The 22,513-nt window shown below is 40.2% G+C and overlaps 1 protein-coding gene across 8 annotated transcripts in view; it reads left to right on the top strand.

Moving 5' to 3' along the window:
• ncam1b (neural cell adhesion molecule 1b) overlaps positions 1 to 22,513 on the top strand; it is an 87,974-nt gene that overhangs the window by 54,982 nt on the left and 10,479 nt on the right. For 5 of the 8 annotated variants that reach the window (XM_020614830.1, XM_020614823.1, XM_020614826.1 and 2 more), the window contains exons 8-15: positions 697 to 839; positions 2,016 to 2,039; positions 10,321 to 10,350; positions 13,922 to 14,072; positions 14,148 to 14,335; positions 14,618 to 14,714; positions 16,258 to 16,428; positions 17,446 to 17,574. In XM_020614830.1, coding sequence (XP_020470486.1) covers positions 697 to 839; positions 2,016 to 2,039; positions 10,321 to 10,350; positions 13,922 to 14,072; positions 14,148 to 14,335; positions 14,618 to 14,714; positions 16,258 to 16,428; positions 17,446 to 17,574 — 933 coding nt within the window. The remainder of the gene's footprint in view (positions 1 to 696; positions 840 to 2,015; positions 2,040 to 10,320; positions 10,351 to 13,921; positions 14,073 to 14,147; positions 14,336 to 14,617; positions 14,715 to 16,257; positions 16,429 to 17,445; positions 17,575 to 22,513) is intronic. The other 3 variants (XM_020614825.1, XM_020614831.1, XM_020614824.1) reach the window with 2 other exon arrangements.

The raw sequence follows: 22,513 nt of genomic DNA, 5'->3' as shown, positions 1-22,513 counted from the left end.
TGTAAAAGTGACACTGCTCAGTTTTTGACACTCCTGGCTATAAATACAAATTGTTGCATGAAATAAAAACATGACAAGACATTGCTCATTTAATAATTATCAGTTGAGATGACAGCTTTGTAACATGAGGCTTCAGTTGTTGTACATTATGTGTGCTCCATATTTAATAGGCTGATATGTAGCAAATCTATTGTCTAATCCATGAATTCATCCTTCATGGAGTGAAATGGTAAATATGAAAGCACAGAGTTACAGTATGCACATCGTCGTGCTTTAAAAGTAGCTCTTCAGTTTGCTTCGCTTTGCTGACATCACAGTTGTGGCACCCTGCTGCGCTGTCAGGTTAGCTCAGGTTTACTGTAACTGGGTGGTTTGCTCCAATGTAAACAGAAACGTAAACCTATTCCTTTCAGATAGGTTAAATAAACTGCAACATGAATTAAGTTTGGATCCCCACATTGTTATCACAGCTTTGCTGCTGCCAGGATGGGAAAAGCTCAGATACAGTTTTGCTGGCATAATAATTCACCTGTCAAGCTGCTCATCGTCAGCCTCCCTTTGAACTCATCTCAAAGCCTCTGAGCTGCTCTTTTACTTATTGTACATGTGCTGCCAAACCACCTGGCGTTCTTGTTTTGCCAGTGCAGTCGTGATGACTGTGTTTTTTTATTTTTTTTTTGTTTGTTTGTTTTACAGTCAAACCTAAGATCACATACATTGTAAACCAGACCACATCAGAGATGGATGAGCAGGTAACTCTGACTTGTGAGGCTTCAGGAGATCCAACTCCCACCATCAGCTGGAGCTATGGTGAGCGTGTCTTCACTGAAGGAGAACAGGTAAAATAATAGCAGCCAAATCTCTAAGCCCTGCTCAGCTTTGGTCCTCAGTGGCTGGTGTTCAGCAAGCATCTTTCCTCCTGCAGTTAATGAACCACACCTGGCCTAAAGTAGACTGGTGCCATCTGTGTCCCAGGCATACTGTGCATTAATTCTAAAAATTGTACACTGAAGCAGTAATAGATGGTGGTCCATTGTGTCTGGTGACAGCACAGAAAATAGTCAGTATGGAATGTGATTTTTAAAATATTTTCTGCAATTTGTGGTGCTACATTTCTTGTACACTACATTTCTCATGGTATACTTTATGGTATGTGATGTGAAACTGGGACACAGTGACTAGTAACCCCTAGGGAGGAACACAAACCTGCAGGACACTGGTGTCTCAAGAGAAGGACCGAATACCTTTACCCTAAATTCAAGGAGTATATTGATCATGTGCAGGTGGTGCAGAGGACTTGTGCTGTATCACTGTGAAAGGCCCTCAGCAAGGTTTATGGGCTGCTGATTATTTCTCCTAAATGAGCAGCTCCATGGAGATGGCCCAGTGGACCCCATGTCATTAGTTCAGCCATACTCAGCCAATAATGTAGACTGCACTTAAATGTGACTTGAGTTTTCCCAAATGCCAAAACAGTCTGCCTCAAAAACCCAATTAGAACATTTCTAAAAGGAGTATGTAATTTGAGGCAATAATTAAACATCATCTGCTTTTCATTGTATTTGCTAGAATGAGCACTTGAATGATCAAGAGTTTTTTTTTTGTATTTTCAATCACTATTTCCATTATTCTGATCATATTTGTGGTTGAAAGGTTTTTACACCAAAGTGTTATAATTACAATTTTTTTTATCAACGGTTGTTTTGCCGCCATATTTTACATTTGTTTCGACGATGCATTTAGCAAGCTTTTTACTCTTCATTACATACTTGATATTCCTGTAGCTTTTTGTGGTAATATCCTCTATAACTTTCAATGTGCAAACCATAAAAACCAATGAATACCAGATTGGTACTCTTCATTCTTCTATTGCCCACATGGCCTGATTCTTCAAGGTCTTGGTGTCTTGCCACAGTTAAGAGGTAATGAGGGGGAAAATGCTTCAGAGATGCACTGTGGGTCTTGGAGATATTCTGGAGCCAGTCCATTACATGCACTACATTTTCTTCTTACAGGCACATCTAAACAGGATCTATCAGGTATGAAATCTGCATGGCACAGAAATGTACTAGAGTGGTGTTGCAAAGTATGCCTCCAGATTTGACAAAACCCCTAGTGAAATCAAATAATCAATTTTTACTGATAATTTCCCAGCTGTTTCTTGAAAACCCCAACTAATGATCTCATCGGAGTTGATGAAATTGATTACACTATTGTATTGCTTTCCAAATATAGCCTGAAAAACTTCACTGATCCTGTGATAGAAAGTCTAGAGCTTATCAGGTGAAAATCTGGTTAATAACCTAATAAAATGGAAAGACCATTTCTGTGTCCCTGCTGCCTGATCATTCCAAACTTTCCATCATACCATGATGTTGCCTGGATTCAAGCCCAGCTCTGTCTGTCTGTCACCTTCATAATATTGTAGATTCTCTAACATTTGTCAGTATCACTTTCAAATTGAGGGTAAAATTGCTCCAACTACAATCTATCTTTTGAGTATCCAACTCTCATCCCCTGCAGACTAAAGTGAAAATGTGAGTGTTTGAATACCGATCATAGAGGTGGGCAGTGAAGAAAGGGATTATGCTGCAAGAAGAAGTTTAATGGGGACTTTTACAACTGTGAAAACCGGTCTCTATTGGAATCTATTGTATCTGACTTGAATTTGAGCAGGCTACAGGCACTGTGCACTGTGAGGAACAGAAATAGGAGCTTTTCACAGCCACACAGCTGACTGATATTCAAAAACTGATTCTGAGTGGAGCCTGCCTTTAAGTGCAAAACATGCTACTACCTTATGATGCATGTCACGACAAGCCTATTTTTTTCCTTTTTAACTCCACAAACTCTCAGTAGCGAAGCTCACAAGCCCACACGGACACACTGCACACTAACACTTTACATCTCAGTCCTTCTATCCAGTGTAGATGTCCCATGAGAAGCAGCAGTTTTTTGCAGAATACGCCTCCTAGCTGCTTGACCTCGGCTTCTTCTGTCAGCGACAAATCGACTTCTTTTGTGGTCTTAAAGCTGTCATAAGGGGTAGATTAACAGTGAGAACTCTACATCCCACCGTCACACCATTACAGCATGTCATGAAAGACATTGCCTAACAAGCTGTGCTGTAGGCATGAGGATAGACTCTGCAGGAAATGAAAACACAGAGGCGTTTTCTTAGCATAATAAGCATTACCCACACACTTTCTGCACTGTGCAGTTGCTGACATGCTACACCATGGAGCGTCACATGACACAGGTTATGTGATGCACAGCTGTGCTATGGTGGCAATGCGTTTTGCACTTCAGTCTGCAGTATGATCTGTGGCATCTCTTCACAGCTGTCTTCAAAGAAACGATTAGCAGCCTTAGTCAGTCCTGTAAATGCTGGTTGCTTATGTTGTCCTTTAGAGCTCTGATTCTCATAAGCGGGGGAAATGATTTCCTTGGTGGGGCATTATCAATGCATGTGGAAGTGGCTGCTAATTGTTTTATTGTCTTGTTTTGCTTCTTCATCTGATGTCTGTCTGCCATCCTGCCTGTAATCATCATAACAGCTGTATTTCATCTAGAATGCGTAGGACCAGTGAAGGAGCATTCACTTGGGGTGGACATGGTGAATTGAAAACGATGTGGCTGTTAAGTCACTTTACAGTTTTTTGAACAAACTTTGAAGGATGTTAAGAGTAGCATTTTACAAAAATGTATTTGATATTAATATATAGGGATGATTGTAATGTCAGAACACCAGTCCTGATCTGTACTGTGCCATTTTAGATATGGGGTGATGATGAATTAATTAGCAGGTTATCTGAATGTGTTTCCAGTCTTTGGCTCCTACTGTAGCTGGCCAGCCCGTTTCATTTGTCTTGTTTGAAGAACTTGATTTGCAGTATATTACAAACTTTACATTCGGCATTTATGCAGAGCCCAGTGATAACACAAATTTGTTTGATTTTCACACAGTATTTTGTTGTATCTCACATATCAGTGATTTATTGTCAGACCTGAAGTTCAGTTGGATAATAGAAGACAATTCAGAATAATGTCAAAAATACCACTTAAGGTCTAATAGTCCAAGTTTTACAAAAACTCCACATTTTCTTCTATCTAATTTTGTTTCATGAAAAACAGTTGTGATGCTCTGTTTTACATTAAAAACCTAGTAAAAACTTGATATTAAGTTTATCTGTCCCAGCTGACACTGTGGACTGTGACTTTGTAGTGTAGGAACACAGTGGCATTTTCATCAGTTTCAGCTTCATCATCCTCAGTGTACAGTAAGATGATGAATTGCACTTTCACCACAACAACAGTTAATTGAATAATCTACAGCACATTACACAGTCGGTCAGTTACACAATTTGCATTTGAGAGGGACTAACTACTTTTCATGGTTCAATACTCAGTCCATACTTTAATTTGAAGGATACCAACTTTGAAAACGACCTCAGAAACTAACCCTCACAAAGCATTTGTATATGTTCATGTTGTTTTGGCTAGCCTCCATTATGAAAGTGAGAAACCAGCCTCAAACAATCCTAAAAAACTTCTCCAATTAGAGTATTAAAGGAGCCTTGTGGAGTAAATGAAGTTTGTGTTATTCATTTGGTTGTATTCACTCAACATGTGTGTTATCTTTGAGGTTTACAAATATGTTGAGTTCTTTATCTTCCTTATGGAATATCTGCAAAGTCGATTTTTCTTTAAAAGCTTTGCATCTTTATTGTTGAGTAGCAACATGTCCGTGCAAATTCTCAGTCATCCAGGTCATAGTAAGCGGAAAAGGAGGGAGTTATCGACCGGCGACTATTCTACAGACTATACCCTGGGGAGGCCATCCCTTGCCTTTATGGCCTACCCAAAATACACAAGGAAGGAGGCCCGTTCAGACCCATCGTCAGCAGCATCAGCTCTGTGACTTACAACATTGCCAAGCACGTGGGCACCATCCTGGCTCCTTTGGTGGAAAACGCACAACACCACATAATAGGACTTCACTGGGAGACAACTGCAGCTGGACCAGGAGGAGACCATGGTCTCATATGATGTCACATCCTTATTCACTTGCATCCCCACCACAGAGGCTCTCTCTGAAGCCATTCTGTAGTAGATTTACTTCGATGTTTAGGGTCATTGTCCTGCTGCGTCACGCAGCTTGTTCTGTGACCATTTCCAGCCACATGCAAACCAACTCTTGATTGTAGCATTTCTGAGATCTCTTGCTGTGAGGCCTGGCTCACTTCAGCTGATGCTGCTTGTGAATAGCACACTGTCTGAGTGGAACAAATTGAGGAGAAAGCCCTGTCTTCCTTCACTGGTACCGCTCCCAGCCACTGGTTCTGCTACGTGGATGACACATGGGTTAAAATCAGGACCCAGGAGGTAGAGGCTTTCACCAAACATATCAACTCTGTGGATGACAACATCAAATTCATTTGTGAGGATGCCAGAGATAACTTTCTGGCCTTTCTGATTTGGGAGGGGACAGAAGCCTGAAGGTTGAAGTATATTGGAAACCTACACACACGGACCAATACCTGCTTTTTGACTCACACCATCCACTTCAACACAAACTGGGAGTCATCAGAACTTTAAATCACAGGGCAGAGGAAGTGCCCACAACTGCAGAAGGGGCCAAGAAGGAGAAACTACACATCTAGAACTCCCTTAGGGCTTGTGGATACCCCAAGTGGGCCTTCACCAAAGTGAGGAAGAGGTCCAACACCAACAGGGAGAAACCAGAAACAAGAAGGGATAACACTGGCATCCCTTATGTGGCTGGTTTATCAGAGAAGAGTGATGTGGTGTATGCCATTAGGTGTAGTCAGGAGTATAATGACTTGTACATTGGTGTAACGACTTGTACATTGGTGAAACTAAGCAGCCGCTTCACAAACGCATGGCCCAACACAGGAGGGCCAACTCAAGTGGACCAGAGTCAGCAGTCCACCTCCACCTGAAGGACAAAGGACATTCTTTTGAGGACAGTGAAGTCCAGATCCTCTCCAGAGAACATCGCTGGTTTGAGAGAGGAGTCAAGAAAGCTATTTTTGTAAAAATAGAACACCCCTCACTAAATAGGGGTGGTGGACTAAGACACAACTTGTCATCCATCTACAATCCTTTTTTGAAATCTCGGCCCAAACATTCCCACCCTAATTCACATCAGGACGATAGGCGTCGGTCCACAGGTTAGGGTTCAAAGACAGGTAACAACGCTCACCGATAGCGGACTATAATGACTCAGTCGCTAGAGGACATTGTTGGCAACCAAAAGACTGGAACCACAACATATCAGTCATTAAGGGACATTGTTGGCCATCGAAGGACTGAAACACCACCCAGGGGACTAAATACCTCCTGCTCACCACCAGTCGGACAGAACTGATGAAGTCTTTTGGATTAGAGGTGAAATGTCCTCCACCTAAAACCAAGCCCAGATGATCTTTTCTACACTTTTTTCAGCATCTTCATTGTTGATATCCATGTTTGCTTTCTAGGACTCTTCTTCTTCTTCCCTGCTTTTGCTGCAAGATCTCGGCCACCTGAATAGAGTGAAACCATTATCAGGAATTTGTATCACGGTGCCTGCATGCATGTACAGCAGGACAAACAAAATTTGGACCCATATGTAAAAAATGTTTTTCCATAATCTTACCAGTGGTCACTCCACAGAGTAACTGTAAGTAACATTTAGCCTTTTGACTCATATGTACTTTATAGCTGACAGCTTCAGTAGAGTAACTATTAAACACAAAAGTACAAAAACAAAAGAGCATAGGGTAAAGGTTTTAATTATGTTATCTTAATCTTTAGCAGGAGAACTGCAATGCAGCAGACAGAGGTGATGGCCTCTGCAGCTCAAGATATAGAATTATTGTATACTGAATACTCTACAGTATTACTTTGTATATTTGAGCAACATGATCAGGGTTAGAGTTGTCTTGCAGATACAGTCTTGTAATAAACCAAGACGGTCTGTGTTAGATCTGATATTTTGTGTCAGATTAGCCATTCAAATCTGCATCTGGCTTCGCTTGACCCTGTTCTCGTTCTGCTGTGGTCTTGAGTTTTAAAGGTTAACATGAGGACAAGCTAATTCCTTCTGAATAGCCTCCTACACAAAGTCTTCAGTGTCAGCAGACAAAAGCATTGTCTGATAACCCAGAGCAAAGAGATGCATAATGTGGGGATTGAAGGAGATTACTGTATCATGCAATATAAATGTGGTCCTGTACAGAAAAAGGCAGGATAAAAGTAGTATCTTCAAAAACGTGTTGCACTTTACACTCGTGGGTGGGTGCCTGCTTACAATTATGTTTCAAATTCAATCTGGGGATAGCTTAGTTTCTGGTCATATAGCAATTAAAATTAAGTTTTAATATATTTATTTTAAAGCTTTGATCAGTTTGACATGAGGTATTGGGCTGTTTCAGTGCTTTGAATACATTTGCTGCAAGTCGCTCTACAGTAGATAAGGGTGTCTGTTTAATTACTGAAATGTAAATGAAGTATTTTTCCGTGCGTCGTACATTATCTACATAATGAACACTTTGCTTATGTAAATACGTACAGTAGTAAGCATTCTGCATGATGCAGGGTTTTGAAGCTGTAATCCTATGGCAGTATTTTGAGGGATATGTGTGTTTTTGTAAAAAGTTTCACCAGTTAGAAATTAAAGACTTCAGAAAAGAAATGTATGATTATTTTGTAAGTAATGAGATGCTTAAAGAAAATTTGTAATTAATGTTGTGTGGTAGCAGTGGAGGCAGAGCAGCTCACACTGAGGAATGCTGGCCACATCTTGTGCCAATGCAGAGAGCGTTGCTTCCTCCAAACACAATAGCTACTTATTTACGACAGCATGTCTGCTAGCTCGGTAGTGGCGTGATGTGAGGGGTTCTTTGCTAAAATGCTAGTCAGTTTTTTGCGACATACTGGCAGTGGTTCCAAGGCTCAGCAGTTAATTACACATGACGGTGACTATGCACAGTCATCAGTTTCAGTCAGGCGTCACCCAGTGAAGAAAACACCGTCAAGCTTCTGAACATTTACTGTATGTGTTTGTCTTAGTATGTCTGTGCCTTCACAGTGACATTACAATTTAAGTCGGTACAAAGAGTGAGAATAACTCTATAAAGGGAATAACAATGGGCTGGAAAAATGAGAAGTCCCAAGGGAACCGTCACCATAGTGCTGTGCGCATTTGCTTGGAGAGGTGATTGTGATACGGTGTCTTTCGCTTTACACACTCACATCTGCTGTTGTTCAGTGTCCCTTTGTCTTAAACACCTGTCACAGATATGACGGTGATGCTTGTCAGCTGGCTTACCGCACAGGCAACGCTGCAAACGAGGTGGAGATGTTCCAGACTATTAGGTTGCTTGTTTTAATTGGGCTACTGCCTTTTCTCGGCACCGTGGTGAAATGCAGCCAACTGCTGTTTGTAATGATGTACGGTGCACACTGTGTTTACTGTGACAGTCGACGACGTACACAGTGAAATTACACTCACACAGTATGCTTTACATAGATTTTGCTGTCTCCTCTCTTTACCTTCTTTGTTTTGCTTTTTTCCATAGTAAATGGTGAATGAGGCTTGTCAGTGATTTTAGCTGCTTGAATTCAAGCACACCAAATGTTCTCTGCATTATTTATAAACATCCTGCTATGATTATGAGTGGATAATATAGGGCGGACTTTACGTGTGAACTCTGGTGGTTTGTTTCACCCTACAATTACTCTGGCAGATTGCTTTCGTTTACTAGACATGTTCTTGCTGTGGCACCTGATGAAATAGCTGTTTATCATTTTGCTTGTTATGCTTCAGTACCTTTTCGCTACGTGGGCCATCATATCCCATCAGCATGCTTAACATCTTCTCCTCAGCATCATAAAATCCATAGAGCATGCTTTCCACAAAGCCTTTTGTCTTGTGGGCTTTGTGATCATTGTGATTTAACTTGGCATTCAGTAGCATGTTGTCTAGTGCAGTTCAAAGGATTTGTTCATCATCCAGAAGCTTGATTCTGTGCGTTCTGATGTATTTGTTAAAAAATAATACATTAGTTTACTGTATTTAGTAGAGTGGGAGATGTGATCAGTCTTGTTATATGGGATTGTATTTGTTCAGCAACTCAAACTAACTTGGATCCCAGTAAAACAATCAACAAAATGTGCTTTTGGTGTTTTTATGAATATTGTACTTCAGTAGTTGCCATAATTTTCTAAACATACAGTCTGCAGTGTGTACTGTATATGAGACCAACATAAGAACTGAAGTGCGATGCCTGAGTACGACCATTGTTTTCACTACATGACAATATTGAGAGGCAGCGAGGGATAAACCTGGAAAACGAGTCCTAGTTATTATTTAAATTGAATAGTTTTAGTCAGTTATTACATCTTTAGTGCATCCATTCATATAATACAAACATCTACTGATAGGGAGAAGTGCCTTTTTATCTTTAAAGAATATTGTAGGACAAATTCAGCAACACACATTTTTGTTTATTTGAACCTTGGAATAAAATCAGAGCATAACAATGAAATAAGCACTTCTTGGACTATATTAAAAGTACTGTTGATATTCAGAGCAGAACATCAGACTAGCAAAATTAGTCACCACAGTGCACCTGTAGGCAGACCTCCTCATAGGTCTCACATGGGGTGTAGAAAGAGCTGTAGCAAAACTGTTTATTTTAAAATCATATTTACTTATTGTGAAACACAGCAAGTACCGCTCTATGACTCTCAACTAGGGTACTAACTGTTGTTTCTTGATGTATGACATACTTTTTATACGCTTGAGTAAAAACAACAGTTATTGCTTCAAGCATCATAAATGGATCGTGACTCGATAATTGCCGCACCACTTTGCCTAACAGGCCGACAAATCTCTGCAGTTGCAATGAAATGGAGTCACCCTTCTTTATAAACCAATAACTTTTTTTATCCGTAAGCATCTGTGCTATGCCCGCAGACTTACTTGTCTTAGGCTTAGAAGCAGTCTCGTTCGGTGTGCAGAACAGAAATTGACACCTACCCAAATCCCCCAGAAATGTACCTTTAAAGGAAAGCTTTTATTGTCACATAAAAGACTTGTTGGGAAGGGAAATCCAAAGCATTTGCTATATTGCGTCTGCTAAGTTTGATCAAAATCAGATTTTTAGCTCAGGGTACTATGGATGCATGGAAAATGAACTGGACATGTAATGCCTACATGTAATGTTGAGCATTCCAGCTTGGCCTGGATAAGGATTACTTTCTAAGGATTGCTTTGCTTTTTGTTTGTTGTTCTGTCTCTGTCTTCTACAGGCATCATGGACTCGGCCCGAGCAGCATAAGGTATTCTAAATGCATGACTTTTTCCTACACCCATCCATCTTTCATGTCAGGGGAGTCTAATTCAATTTTGGACGGATACAGATCAAAGTTCTCGAACAAATACAGGTCAGGGAGAGAAAACTCCATGAGAAAGATGCAGTAGCCAATCAAGGCAGTGCAAGTCTCTCCAACTTTTTGTTTTACTCGTATGAGTTCCATATAAACTTAACATGGTATAGCTTAGTTACTCTTGTTGAATTTTTAGCCTAGCCTGTGTGAACATAGAACAACATAAGACGTTTAGCCGCTCAAATATGATTTTGATAATTACTTTTTATAGCATCTGTTAGATGCATCGTGTCAACCTGTTTTCTCTTAAAAAGCTGATTTTGCTGAGGTAAAACACACACTTCTCAGATCCCTCTGTCCTCCCACACTCATCTCCAGATCTCACTCAGTTCATTGCCAAATCTTGATTATGACTTCGACATGTATTTTTGACATTAGAAAATAGTTTTCTCTAGTTGCATATAAGAGAAAATGAAAGATGTCTTTGTGCAGCAGCCCAGAGGATCACAGCCAGGCACTGTTCCTGAGAGAAAGTGAAAATTGGCAAACGAAAGAGCTGCCCACATAAGCCTTTCTTCAATATCGAATATGTGTTTTACATATGTGAGAAAATTGGCGAGAAATACCACTTTGTCAATTCCAATATTAGTCCTGAGCGCACCCTACTAGCAGACAGAGCTGGTACAGAGTCATTTTTTGGCTTTGGGCAGGAGTTTGTGCTTTCCCGAAGTATGTCATCAGTGATCAGCCCACTGTTTCAGGTGCAAGATCAGATATTAGGGTTGCCATTGTTATTTATACTTTGACAGGAAGTTAAATACAGTATGTATTTTTAGACCATTTGATTCCTCAAATAGCCTTGCTATTTATTTTTCAAATTGCAGGGAGCACTGCACATCAAGTAGAATGTTCTTTTTCTTTTCCTCTGTTCTGTAATAGCTTTGGGAATGGGAACCAACAATCGCTAAATATTGATAGCTGACATGCATTCATTACAGAAACTTTAGAATGAAAACCCTCATCACTGAGTACTCACTACAGGAAGTGAGAAGGAACCATTCATATCACATATGCTGACAGTAATTACTAGGTTTGTGTCAAACTCATTTACACGTGGTTGCATCAGAACTAATATCTCTTACCTTGAAAGTATGGATAAAATGGATAATTTTATACATTTACTGATGAGCTGATTGTACAAAAATCAGCCAGTCCAAAAGAGCTCAACTAAGCACATCCCAGCAACCTAAGCTTCTGTGTTTTTTAAGGATAAAGATAAGCTCAAGCAAATGCCACACTTTCCCTATGTTCCCTTTCGCTATGCCATGGTACTTTGTTTTCTGAACCACATTTTAATCAGCTAGCTCTAGTTCTTCAGTTGTCTGAAACTGTATCTCAGCAGCACATTTGCAGTTTCATGTTGTGAGTGCACTGGTTTACACTAGTGACTCAGGCAGTGATTAATCCTGACTTCACAACAGAATATGGTGTAAGGTCCACCTGCACTCTGAATCGATCAGTGTCCTCTCTACAAGACGTTCCACTGTGAACCACACAGGGGATGAGCATGAAGCAATATGAACATGTTTTGTTGCAGATGCAGATGTGGTTCATTTGACAAGCTGCGGAAGGGAAGGTACATTTGTATGCTGGGCCAGTTAAGGTTTAGTGAGACACGAATTAAACATGTCCTCGGTGTATTCTCAATTTTCTGCTCTGATGTGCCAGCACTGTCTCTCTCCTCAAAGAAGCTGTTGGAGGCCTCAGCTGTCAGTGTAGTTTGTTTTATTAGAAGGGCTTATATCTGAAAGTCTCTATATTCTTCCCTCATCTGTTTTATACAGACATGTAAAGTGGTTTTATTCCTATTGGTAAGATAAGGTAGCGTTAACAATAGACGTCCAATAGACAGCCACTTGTGTGCATGAATGCTGAAAATCCACTGTTATGAAACATTAATGAATCACAATATTAAACTGCAGTGAGCACATAATTTTCCTCTAGTAGATGATAATATTCATTATGCGTTTCATATAGGGAATGAGTGGCTGTAGCCCCTGAGATCTGTTCAAGTTTTCAGGCTTTGGTGACATTTTTAGGCTGCATTCTCCAGAACAGTTGGCACACAAAATGAAAAAGGACTCCGTACTGAAGCTAGCTTCATGGTTGTGCACAGTGCGGTACAGATGCAGGAGTCAGAAGCACTACCACATGGGTAGAGAGAGACCACTCTGCACAGGGGTCACAATGAAAGGGTAGCGTGTTATGCAAGTCTCCCAGGTCCCGCTACCCACCATACATAATGAATGCCCCAGACATGCTTTGTCTGTTGAATTTGAATACAAAATAACAAGGGTTTCTCTTACATGGCTGCCCAGACTGGGCCCTAATTCAATATGTGTAAAAGCATCCGTGCTATTGTTTTGTTTGCAGCTTGGATCAAAACTGTTGAAAGCAGCCAAAAGATAGACTTAGGTATAAAGTTCTACAGCACTTTGTTAAAAGGAACGATCCACAAAAACACCAAAGCCTACTGTATGAATGAGTACAGTGTGAAAACGCATCCCAAATCATAAATGAAATTGAGAAGAAGATCATCTAGGACATAGATAACATTTGCTACACAACAAACTGACATTGTTAGTGGTGGAAAAAAAAGGTTTAGAGTCTGTATAATAAATGCTTTAAATAGTAATGCCCCGATGGGGAAGACATTTCTTTAAAAAGAACATTTCAGTCTGTCTGAAACTCTGCACCCTGACAGTTTAGTGTCACACGACAGCAGCATCCACAACAACACCCTGAAGGTGGAGAAGCTACTTCTGCTTGGATGTTGTAACTCTGCATATCAAGTTAATGAAACCAGGTACTTCTAGAGCAGGAAGGTCATTTACACATCTCATTAACCAGCCATGTGTTATTTCTGGATTTTTAAGTGCTATGTGACTTGGCCCTTCACTGAAACTGTGGCAAGGGCTGAATGTGCAGTACTGCACACGAATACAACAAAAATACCCCAAGTAATTAACTGGAAATGTTAGTTTACTAAAAATATGACTGGGTGCAATGACACTCAGTCCTAAGTGTCTTCAAAATAAAAGTGCAAGCGTGGCCTGTAAGGTAATGCTTTCTAGTGTCATGCATCAGCTTATTTCACAAGTTGGTAAGCTCTCTGTGTGAACAGCTCTAGATGGTTTTTAGTGCCTTCTGTCATCAATTATTGATTAGCTCCCCTGTACTGTCAACTGTGTCTTTATGTTCCCACATCATTAAAGAGCAGGGTGTGCCTGTTTGAGAAATGTAAAGCCTGCTCGCCTCAAAATCATTAAAGAGCAGGGTGTGCCTGTTTCAGAAATGTAAAGCCTGTTCGCCTTATGAAAGCACTTTTTTTTTTCCAGGCCACATACTGTATCTTTCTACCAAAATGTGCTGTGTAGATGTAAATGTGCAATATGGCTCTGGAAAATAAATAATGTCAATGGTTTGTTTTTCCTAAACCAAGTCATTTTCTGCTCCCATTTAGAGTCTGGATGGAAATGTGGTGGTGAGGAGTGACGCTCGTGTGTCCTCCCTCACTCTGAAGTATGTCAAGTATACAGACGCTGGTCAGTATCTCTGCACAGCGCGCAGTGCCATCGGAGATGATGATCATCCAGTGTATCTGGAGGTCCAGTGTAAGTATTTCCCTGTGTCTCAGATTTTTAAGTGTTGTGGTAGAAAGTCTGTATTAAATGTATTTTTTCCACTAGATGCCCCTAAGATACAAGGTGAAGTGGTAGTGTACACCTGGGAGGGGAATACAGCCAATATCAGCTGTGAGGTTAAGGCTAATCCCAGTGATGTGTCTATTGTTTGGCTGCGAGATGAACTGCAGCTCCCCAACTCCAACACTACCAACATTAAGATCTTCAGAACTCCCTTGATCAGCTACCTACAGGTACATATCCTCCCACACACACACGCACATAGACCCTTTGTATCATCAAGATTTCATGAGCATAGGCTTGAAGTGAAGGGTTTTCTTTCAGCTCTATTGTAGAAAAAAATCTGATGAATAATTCAGCAGCAGGAAAGCTCAGAGCAACAAATAAAAATAGGCTACTCTAATGGACAAACAAAAAGGTCACCTTCTGAGTGTTTGGCACACAAGTTTGTTCATCTGTTTTGGTACACTGCCCTTCATATATTTGCTGTTTTCTTTTTTATTGTGCTCCTCCAGATAACCCCTGAGTCTGAAAATGACTTTGGGAGCTATAACTGCACTGCTTCAAATGAGATGGGTACCGAGTCAAAGGAGTTCCTCCTCATTCAGGCTGGTCAGTGCTGTCATTCTAACCCCCCCCCCCCCGTTCACAATAACTGTGTAAAACCACATCAGTGATACCTAAGCAGTAGTTAAGGTACATTTCATTGTAGCACAAAAATGAAATTGCAATAAATGGAGAGTTTTTCTGACCCCAGACTTCAGAAGTCGATTTATTCACTCACATTCAAAACACATTAAGCTAAAACATCTCCCACAGTGTGAGATTACACAGAGGAGGCTTTGTTTAGATGGATGATAAATTTGGATGAAAAGGTAACATAACCATAGTTTTAAGCTCCTTCCCTCTGGTTGTTTAGAAAATACAAGGGATCAAGGGATCTTTTCACTTAGTGCAGTGTTAAAAGAAATGTAAAACAGAATACATTACTGTGGACATCCAAGGTTCTGCTGCGTGTACTATGAAGTCAAAGACAATTTATCAAAGTCACAACATTTTATTACAGTATCAGATCACCACCAGCTGATACCATAGACTATACTCATCAGCACATTAGACAAATGGCCTAACAGACAGTCTTAAGCCACATTCTGAAGTAAATGAACAGAAAAAACCACGTTCTTCAGCCAGAGAAGAACATGGTCAGCCGCTTTAATTACAGCGTGCGTTTTAATTTCTAAGATCAAAGTGATTCAGCACTCCACTGTGCTCACACCAGAGTGTGTGAATTCACCCACAGTACTTGGATTTGGACAGTCTCATGGGTTAAACAGTTTAAAGCTGCATTAACTAACTTCTCCCTCTAATTTTTGACTATTAAGAGAGAAATGAAGTGAAAACAAACTCAAACAGTATCCCCTCCTCTTCTCCCTCCGCTCCTCTTCACCCCTCCTGCCCAGTTTCTGAAGCCACTAAATCTTTCTAATGCCGCTTTAAATAATGTCATTTTATCTAAAATAGCCAGTGCAGTGGTGGGAGGATCAAAGTAAGGCTGTTCTGATCAATGATGAATAAGTTGTCATTTAATTGTGTACTCTACAGGCCAAGTAGGTTTTTTTGTTTTTTACAAATCCAATTCATAAATTTAGGGACATATTTTTGTAGTAGTCACAGAACTCTTTAATTTCAAGAGGATTTCTGGATCTTCTTCAGTACCAACTCATTTTTGTACATTATGTAGAGAAATTGTCTGCAAGGTGTTTGTATGGATCCAAACAGTTTATCAAAATCAAGAGATCTTCAAGGTTTTACTTGTGGAATTGTCCAGCATATATTTCCTTATGATTTCCTTATGATCAGCTTGTATGTGAGTCACTTCATCATAGGAGCATTTAAATGTTTTACTTACCTTCATTTTTATTTTCTGAAATAATGTTGAGACTATGTATTCAGTACAAGTGAAATAGCATTAAGGCCATAAATCATAGCTTTCTCTGGAAAGATTCATAGAAAGCTGAAGCATTTTTCCGACATTCACTGGAGCTATCAGGAGCTGGGAGCTCAGTCTGTAAGGGAACAATAATGTCTGGCAGTGGAGCCTGCTGCAATCTTACAGTTTTTGTTGTAATCACACAGCATTTCTTCCCTTTACCAGTGGTGCCATCAGCTCCATCCATCATCGAGGTGAGTCCCTTCTCCACCACAGCACAGATCCAGTTTGAGGAGCCTGAATCCACAGGAGGCGTCCCTGTGCTAAAATACAGAGCGCAGTGGAAGGTGCAGGGCAGGGGCAGCTGGGCGCAGAAGGTCTATGAGGCTCAAGATGGTAAGAACACAACAGCAAAAATGACTTCTGTAAGGTTTAGTTTGACATGGGTGAAGGTTTTTGTTTGTGGGCACACACTTAACGACTGCTGCACCGATTATGAATGGTACTGGGGCGTGATGACTGATCGGACTCAGTTGTAAAGGCCCAATCATGGTAATTATAAAGGACTGTTCATTTCTACCGGACAATAGATGTGGAGGAAGAACTGGCTGACCTTTGGCAAAAGAATGAAAGCCTCTATAACATTAACTTAATTCAAACATGTACCACAACAGGACTGATACATTTAAGGTTCCTCTGTAGCTGTACAGTTATATTGTCCATGTGTCTGCATCCGGGATCTCACCCAAACTCTTCACTTTGTTCCTCTTTTTTATTTTCAGTGCAAATTGAAGTGTAAAACACGGATAGATACAGGCTAAACAACGCCAGCCGGTTGCATCCACATTTGTTTTTGTACAGAAAATTGGCGCGATCTCGCGGGATTTACATGCCCATCTGCTGCCAGATCTTGAAGTTGTTACAGAGTTTGATCAGTCCTTAGGTGTGTGCTCCTTCCCGACTAAAAATCTGTGCAAGTTGATGGCCAGGTGTTAGCCAGTTAAGTGTGCCCACCACTAGGACATTGTTCACTGCATTTAACCTTTAGATATTATTTGATAATTTTATGTGATTGTGCATAAACATGTTATATGGACTTAAGATGAGGATATATAGATAAATGAATGAAAATCATGAACTAGCAGTAAGCAGTTAATACAACACAATAATAGGCATGATTAATGATATGTAGAAAGCAGCCTATATCCCAAAAGTAATCGATACATTACGGTTGATGATGCAAAATGATGGCTGTCATTTATTTCTCTGTCTCTGTATAGAGAATTGAGCCAGTCACTGTTCACCTGTGATGGAATGAATAATGCATGTGCAGTTGGAACAGGGGATGCATTTGTTTTACCTCCAGTCAAGATGATCAAGGTGCTCTCAACAGCCTGTGATGTATTGTAACAGGCTCCATCGGTGAGGTGACCATCAAAGGCCTGAAGCCAGAGACCAGATACGAAGTGAAGTTGTCAGCCATCAATGGCAAGGGTGAAGGTGAAAGCAGCCCCGCTGAGTTCTTCAAGACAGAGCCTGTCCGTAAGTGGCACACGTTGCACTGTTTATAGCACAGTAAACAGCTTTCATCAGATGCTTTCTGTCTCCGTCTCCACAAACGCATCACCTGAAGACTTCACTTCTTACTCTTAGACTAAAAAGGGCTTGTCCATCCCATTACTAATGAAAACTCCATGTAGCTGAGTTTCTCAGCTCCTGCACAGCAACACACAAATCAGTACTGAGGCTGTTTGCACAGTGTCACAAAAGCTTCCAGCAGTGTCATTTCAGTCTAAAGTGTGTCCTCTTCCAAGTGTTTTTGTTTGTTCAGGAGTAAAACTGACAACAGGAACTACCTCACTGACCCTGTTTGTTTTTGTTTGTGTAGTTGTTCCATTGAGGGACTTTGACACCTTAAGAATTCCAACTAGGAGGCCCAAGTAATTTAACACCATTAAATCTGCTATTTCACACATTAAAGTGCGCTCTGATCTGAGTGGCACAGTCATTTAAAATTTGACAGCATTTTATTAGGCTCATTATGTGCTTGCAAACCATGAATTGGAAACCAGAAACCAGAGTCTTATTCCTTGGTTCTTTAAGTAGCAGCTGTGCGGTGAAGCTTGATCCCATTATTTAGTTTTTAGCTCCACCTGTTGGTTGGGGAGCATGCTGCTACCACTGTCGTCTTCCCACTGAATATGCTTTTTGACTCATTATTAATCCTCTGTTTATATTTTAGTCATGATTCAGCGTTGCTGATCATTTCCACATTATTTTGTTTAGATTTAATCATCTTTTTTTTTTTTATCTGTTTGCTGTCACCTGTCTGTATCCATCGGGCTACACTTACAAAAGCATGTCGTTTGTCTCTTTGCTCACTGCTGTTTATTATTTTTTTTTACCTTTCTTGTATTAAAGTGGTTTAGACAAGAATTAATGATGATAGCTGTTGATATTTTCTTTTTCAAAAGAATCTCCCTGATCTTTTCCAGTTTAATATTACCTTACCAGTTTCAGCTTTGCCTGTCCTCACCCTGTTTCTTAAATGTTGTGAGGTATACTCAGAGCTCTTTCAGCACATGACATTTCTGATGTGATCAAAATTAAACCATAACAATAACAATAAGCCATTGTCTGTTTGGTATTAAAAATAACTGATTAATAACTGAAGGCTCAGGACTAACACAGCAGACGAAGGCCAGTTCAATTAGAATGTAATATTTTAGATTTGAAACTTATTAGACTGAACAAACACTGTTCAATGTCCAGGCTAATAAATTACTGGAATATTTTTACACAATGCAACTAAAAATGCCACTTGTGAAGCAATGTCTTAGAACAGCCGCCATGTCATGTCAGTGTGCTGCCAACATTGAACATGGCGATCATTAAGTAAAATGTTTCTCTTCTTTGTTGGTTCATTATGCTAGAAATGGGTCTCACTAAGCTCCTGAATGAAATGTTACTACGGAGATTCATGTGGCCCTTTATGCAGACAACTGATTCTGATTGGCTGATATCTGTTTTACATCTGGAGACGGCAGTTTTCATTTTGTCACTGAAGACACGGATTTGTCTGTAGTGGTAATAATGGAAGATCAGTTTCTTCCCCTATAGCAGTGGTCCCCAACCCCCGGGCCGCGGACCGGTACCGGTCCGTGGATCAATTGGTACCGGGCCGCACAAGAAATCATTAATTATTTCCGTTTTATTTATTATCTGAGTCTGAACGATCTTTTATTTTGAAAAATGACCGTATTCTCTCGGTTACATCTCGGTCACTTGAGCGCCAAAACTGGCTTACTTGTGCGACATATTCAGCCTGCTCAATGAACTCAATCTGTCACTTCAGGGGAAAATGACAACTGTCTTCAAGTTGACAGATAAAGTAGCTGCATTTAAAGCCAAACTGGATTTGTGGGGACGGCGCGTCAACAGAGGCATTTTGGACATGTTTCAAACATTAGCGGGGATTTTGGGTGAGACTGAGCCAGAGCCTTCATTCTCCCAGCTGGTGCACGATCACATGTCTTTGCTTTTAAAAGAGTTCGAGCGCTACTCCCCAGCCACAAAGGACCCACGAACTGCCAAGGAATGGATCCGCAACCCATTTGTCAACAAACCAGGTGAATCCAGCAGGTCTGTGCAAGAAGAAGATCAACTGCTGGAGATCGCAAATGACGGCGGCCTTAAAAGTATGTTCGAGACAACAACTCTGTCGGTGTTCTGGATTAAAGTCATGACAGAATACCCTGAGATCGCCACCACAGCACTGAAAACCCTGTTGCCATTTCCGACATCCTATCTGTGTGATCTGTGTGGTTTTTCTGCAGTGACAGCAACCAAAACAAAACAACGGAGTAGACTGAACATAAGCAACACACTTCGGGTGTCATCGTCTCCTATTACCCCCAGATGGGACCGTGTCGTTGCAGAGAAACAAGTTCAGGGCTCCCGTTGATTTAGCGTTATGGGGAGTTTTCAACACAGTGGATTCACGTTTATTATTATATTAACAATATAAACAATCTACGTACCCCCACCCCCACCCGGGCCGCGGTAAAATTGTCAAGCGTTGACCGGTCCGCAGTGATAAAAAGGTTGGGGACCACTGCCCTATAGGATAACATGCTTACTGATTAGCTGCAACTTTAAAGCATAGTAAACCTTGTATACTGTATCTTACTAGAACTGTGACCTTGTGCAGCATGGTCTGGTCATCCTGAACACCTGTCTGTCTGATACCTATAGATTTTTTTTTTCCACCTACATCCCATGGGTTAACAGCTGAGTTACCCAGATATGAATGTTAATGTCATTTTGATTCAAGGCTTCAGAATTCATTGGCTTAATGAGAGTATTGCAAAATGATGCTAAATCTCTGCATTTTAAAAGCCGTACAATTCCCTTCTGGCTCCAGCTGTTTGATGTAATTTGAGAATGTTTATGTTTGGTTGAGGCCCATTAGCGATGATTAGTCAGTTGCCTTGCAAATTATAAAGTCTCTAAAGTCAAGAGGAAAAAGCTGTTGGATGTCAAGTGCACTTTTCACATGGAGAACCCATTTCTGAGATTAGTTGATGTTTAATGGCATGAACAGCTTTATTGTGAATCCACATCTTCCTGTTTTAGTTTGTCTCCAGGTCATTTAAGTTTTTTGTCCTCTACCTGTGTCTGTTTTGTTTCCTGTCTTTCATGCCCTTCTTCCTCCTTCAACCACTCACGTGTCATTTCATGTGCCTGTTATTTGCATGATGCTGATGATCTCCTCCACTCTGCAGAAGGTAACTTACTGTTGCAGATTTTTTTAAACAACTGTACCTGGAGATTCCCAGTTAAACATATTAATTGCTTCTATGCAGCCATGTAATCATGCCTACCGCAGTCCTATTAATCAAGTCACATACACATTTGCCTCAGCAGGATAAATGAGGGAGAGCCCGAGCTGTCTTCATGCTAATGCATAACAGTCAAGAGTGTTTAATACCAGCATCACTCAGATGCTACTGCTAGCCAGCTACATGGAGATGTTACCTCTCCTTCTTTATAGAGTATGTTACTATAAATCAGGTGTGTAATAATATCTTGTAATCATGAGAGTCAGAATCGGTGTCCTCCCAGGCACACACACAAAATACTGCCCCATCCAGCAATTTGCTCTGGTTCTCAATCAAGGCCTTTTAGTATTCATGCTAAGAGCTACCATGATTTCTATGTATCTTTCATGTTGTTTGTCATCTTTAACCTTCGCCTGAATTCCATACATTAAGGCTAAATCCACTAACAAGGGCTGGTTAAATCAGGATTGAAGGAAAGAAACATTATGAAACCTAACCAGTCTTGTCTGTTAGTAAGATTTATTTTAGAGCTCTTAGACCTGCAGCAATTAGTAGATTAGTCAATTGGCAAAAAAAAAATCATTTAAATATTTAATGTTCACTGTTTCAAGCGAAAATGGTAAAAAAAAGGGTCCCAGCTTCTCAAATGTCAATATGTTCTGGTTTTCTCAATGTTCTATGACTGTAAACTGGATATCTGTGGGTTTCTGACTTTGGATCAGACAAATTAACACATCTGAAAACATCTCAATTTTAGACAATAATTACTTGAGAAAATAATTTGTATATTAAGTGATAATATACTGTCATGGCCAAAAATATTACAAATTAAAGGAGCATCACCTGCTTGAATTACAACCATTTCTGATGATTTTGAAAAGGTGTCAATAATTCTGTCCATCTTTGGAGTTCTGTGTGGAATGGATCAGATCTGGCTTTTTTGTGTTGTTCTAATGCAAAGAAAAGAAATAAACATGAGAATATAGAAGAGTTTTCTGGGAGAAGTAGTGAGTTATCTGACAGAAATGCTGGGCTGACAATATTTTTGGGCATGACTGTACATAATCATTAGTTGTAGCCCTAGTTTATATAGCAAAGTAGGGTAACAAAGTGCTGCACAGTTAAGAAAAATCACAGTAAAGTAATAAACATTAAGTTAAAGATAAGCAAAAACTGTGAAAGAATAAGAACAAATCAGGGTGCAGATGCATCAATAAAATGCTCATGAGAATAAATAGCTCTGGAGATGAAATTTAGAACACCAGTAGTGGATAACCATTTTGTGCCTTGTAATCATGAAGCAGCATTTTTAACTAGGGAAGTACTTTGGTATTGTTTCTTAATAAAGAAAATAACAGCACTTAATAATTGACTAGATATGTTTCTCAAAGCTCTTTTGGAAGTCACACACGAGGTTTCTGGAAACCAACTTAGAAGTCAGAAGTCAGGCAGCCTAATCTGCAGTGACGTGCGGTGAGGTTGACAGCTGGTGAGGCACTTGACTCTTTTACAGTCAGATTTACAAATACAAATGAACCGTTCACAAATTGTCTGTTAACAGACAATGCGTTGTGTTTTATATCTCATATCAGCATTCTTCACACAAACGTGACCCTTATTTAATTTGAGGTTCAATATGG

Source organism: Monopterus albus, unplaced genomic scaffold (genome assembly GCF_001952655.1).
Source record: "Monopterus albus unplaced genomic scaffold, M_albus_1.0 scaffold152.1, whole genome shotgun sequence".
NCBI classification, from domain to species: Eukaryota; Metazoa; Chordata; class Actinopteri; order Synbranchiformes; family Synbranchidae; genus Monopterus; species Monopterus albus.
The sequence above is the reverse complement of the archived record's forward strand: the minus strand, read 5'-3'. Positions and strand labels throughout refer to the sequence as shown.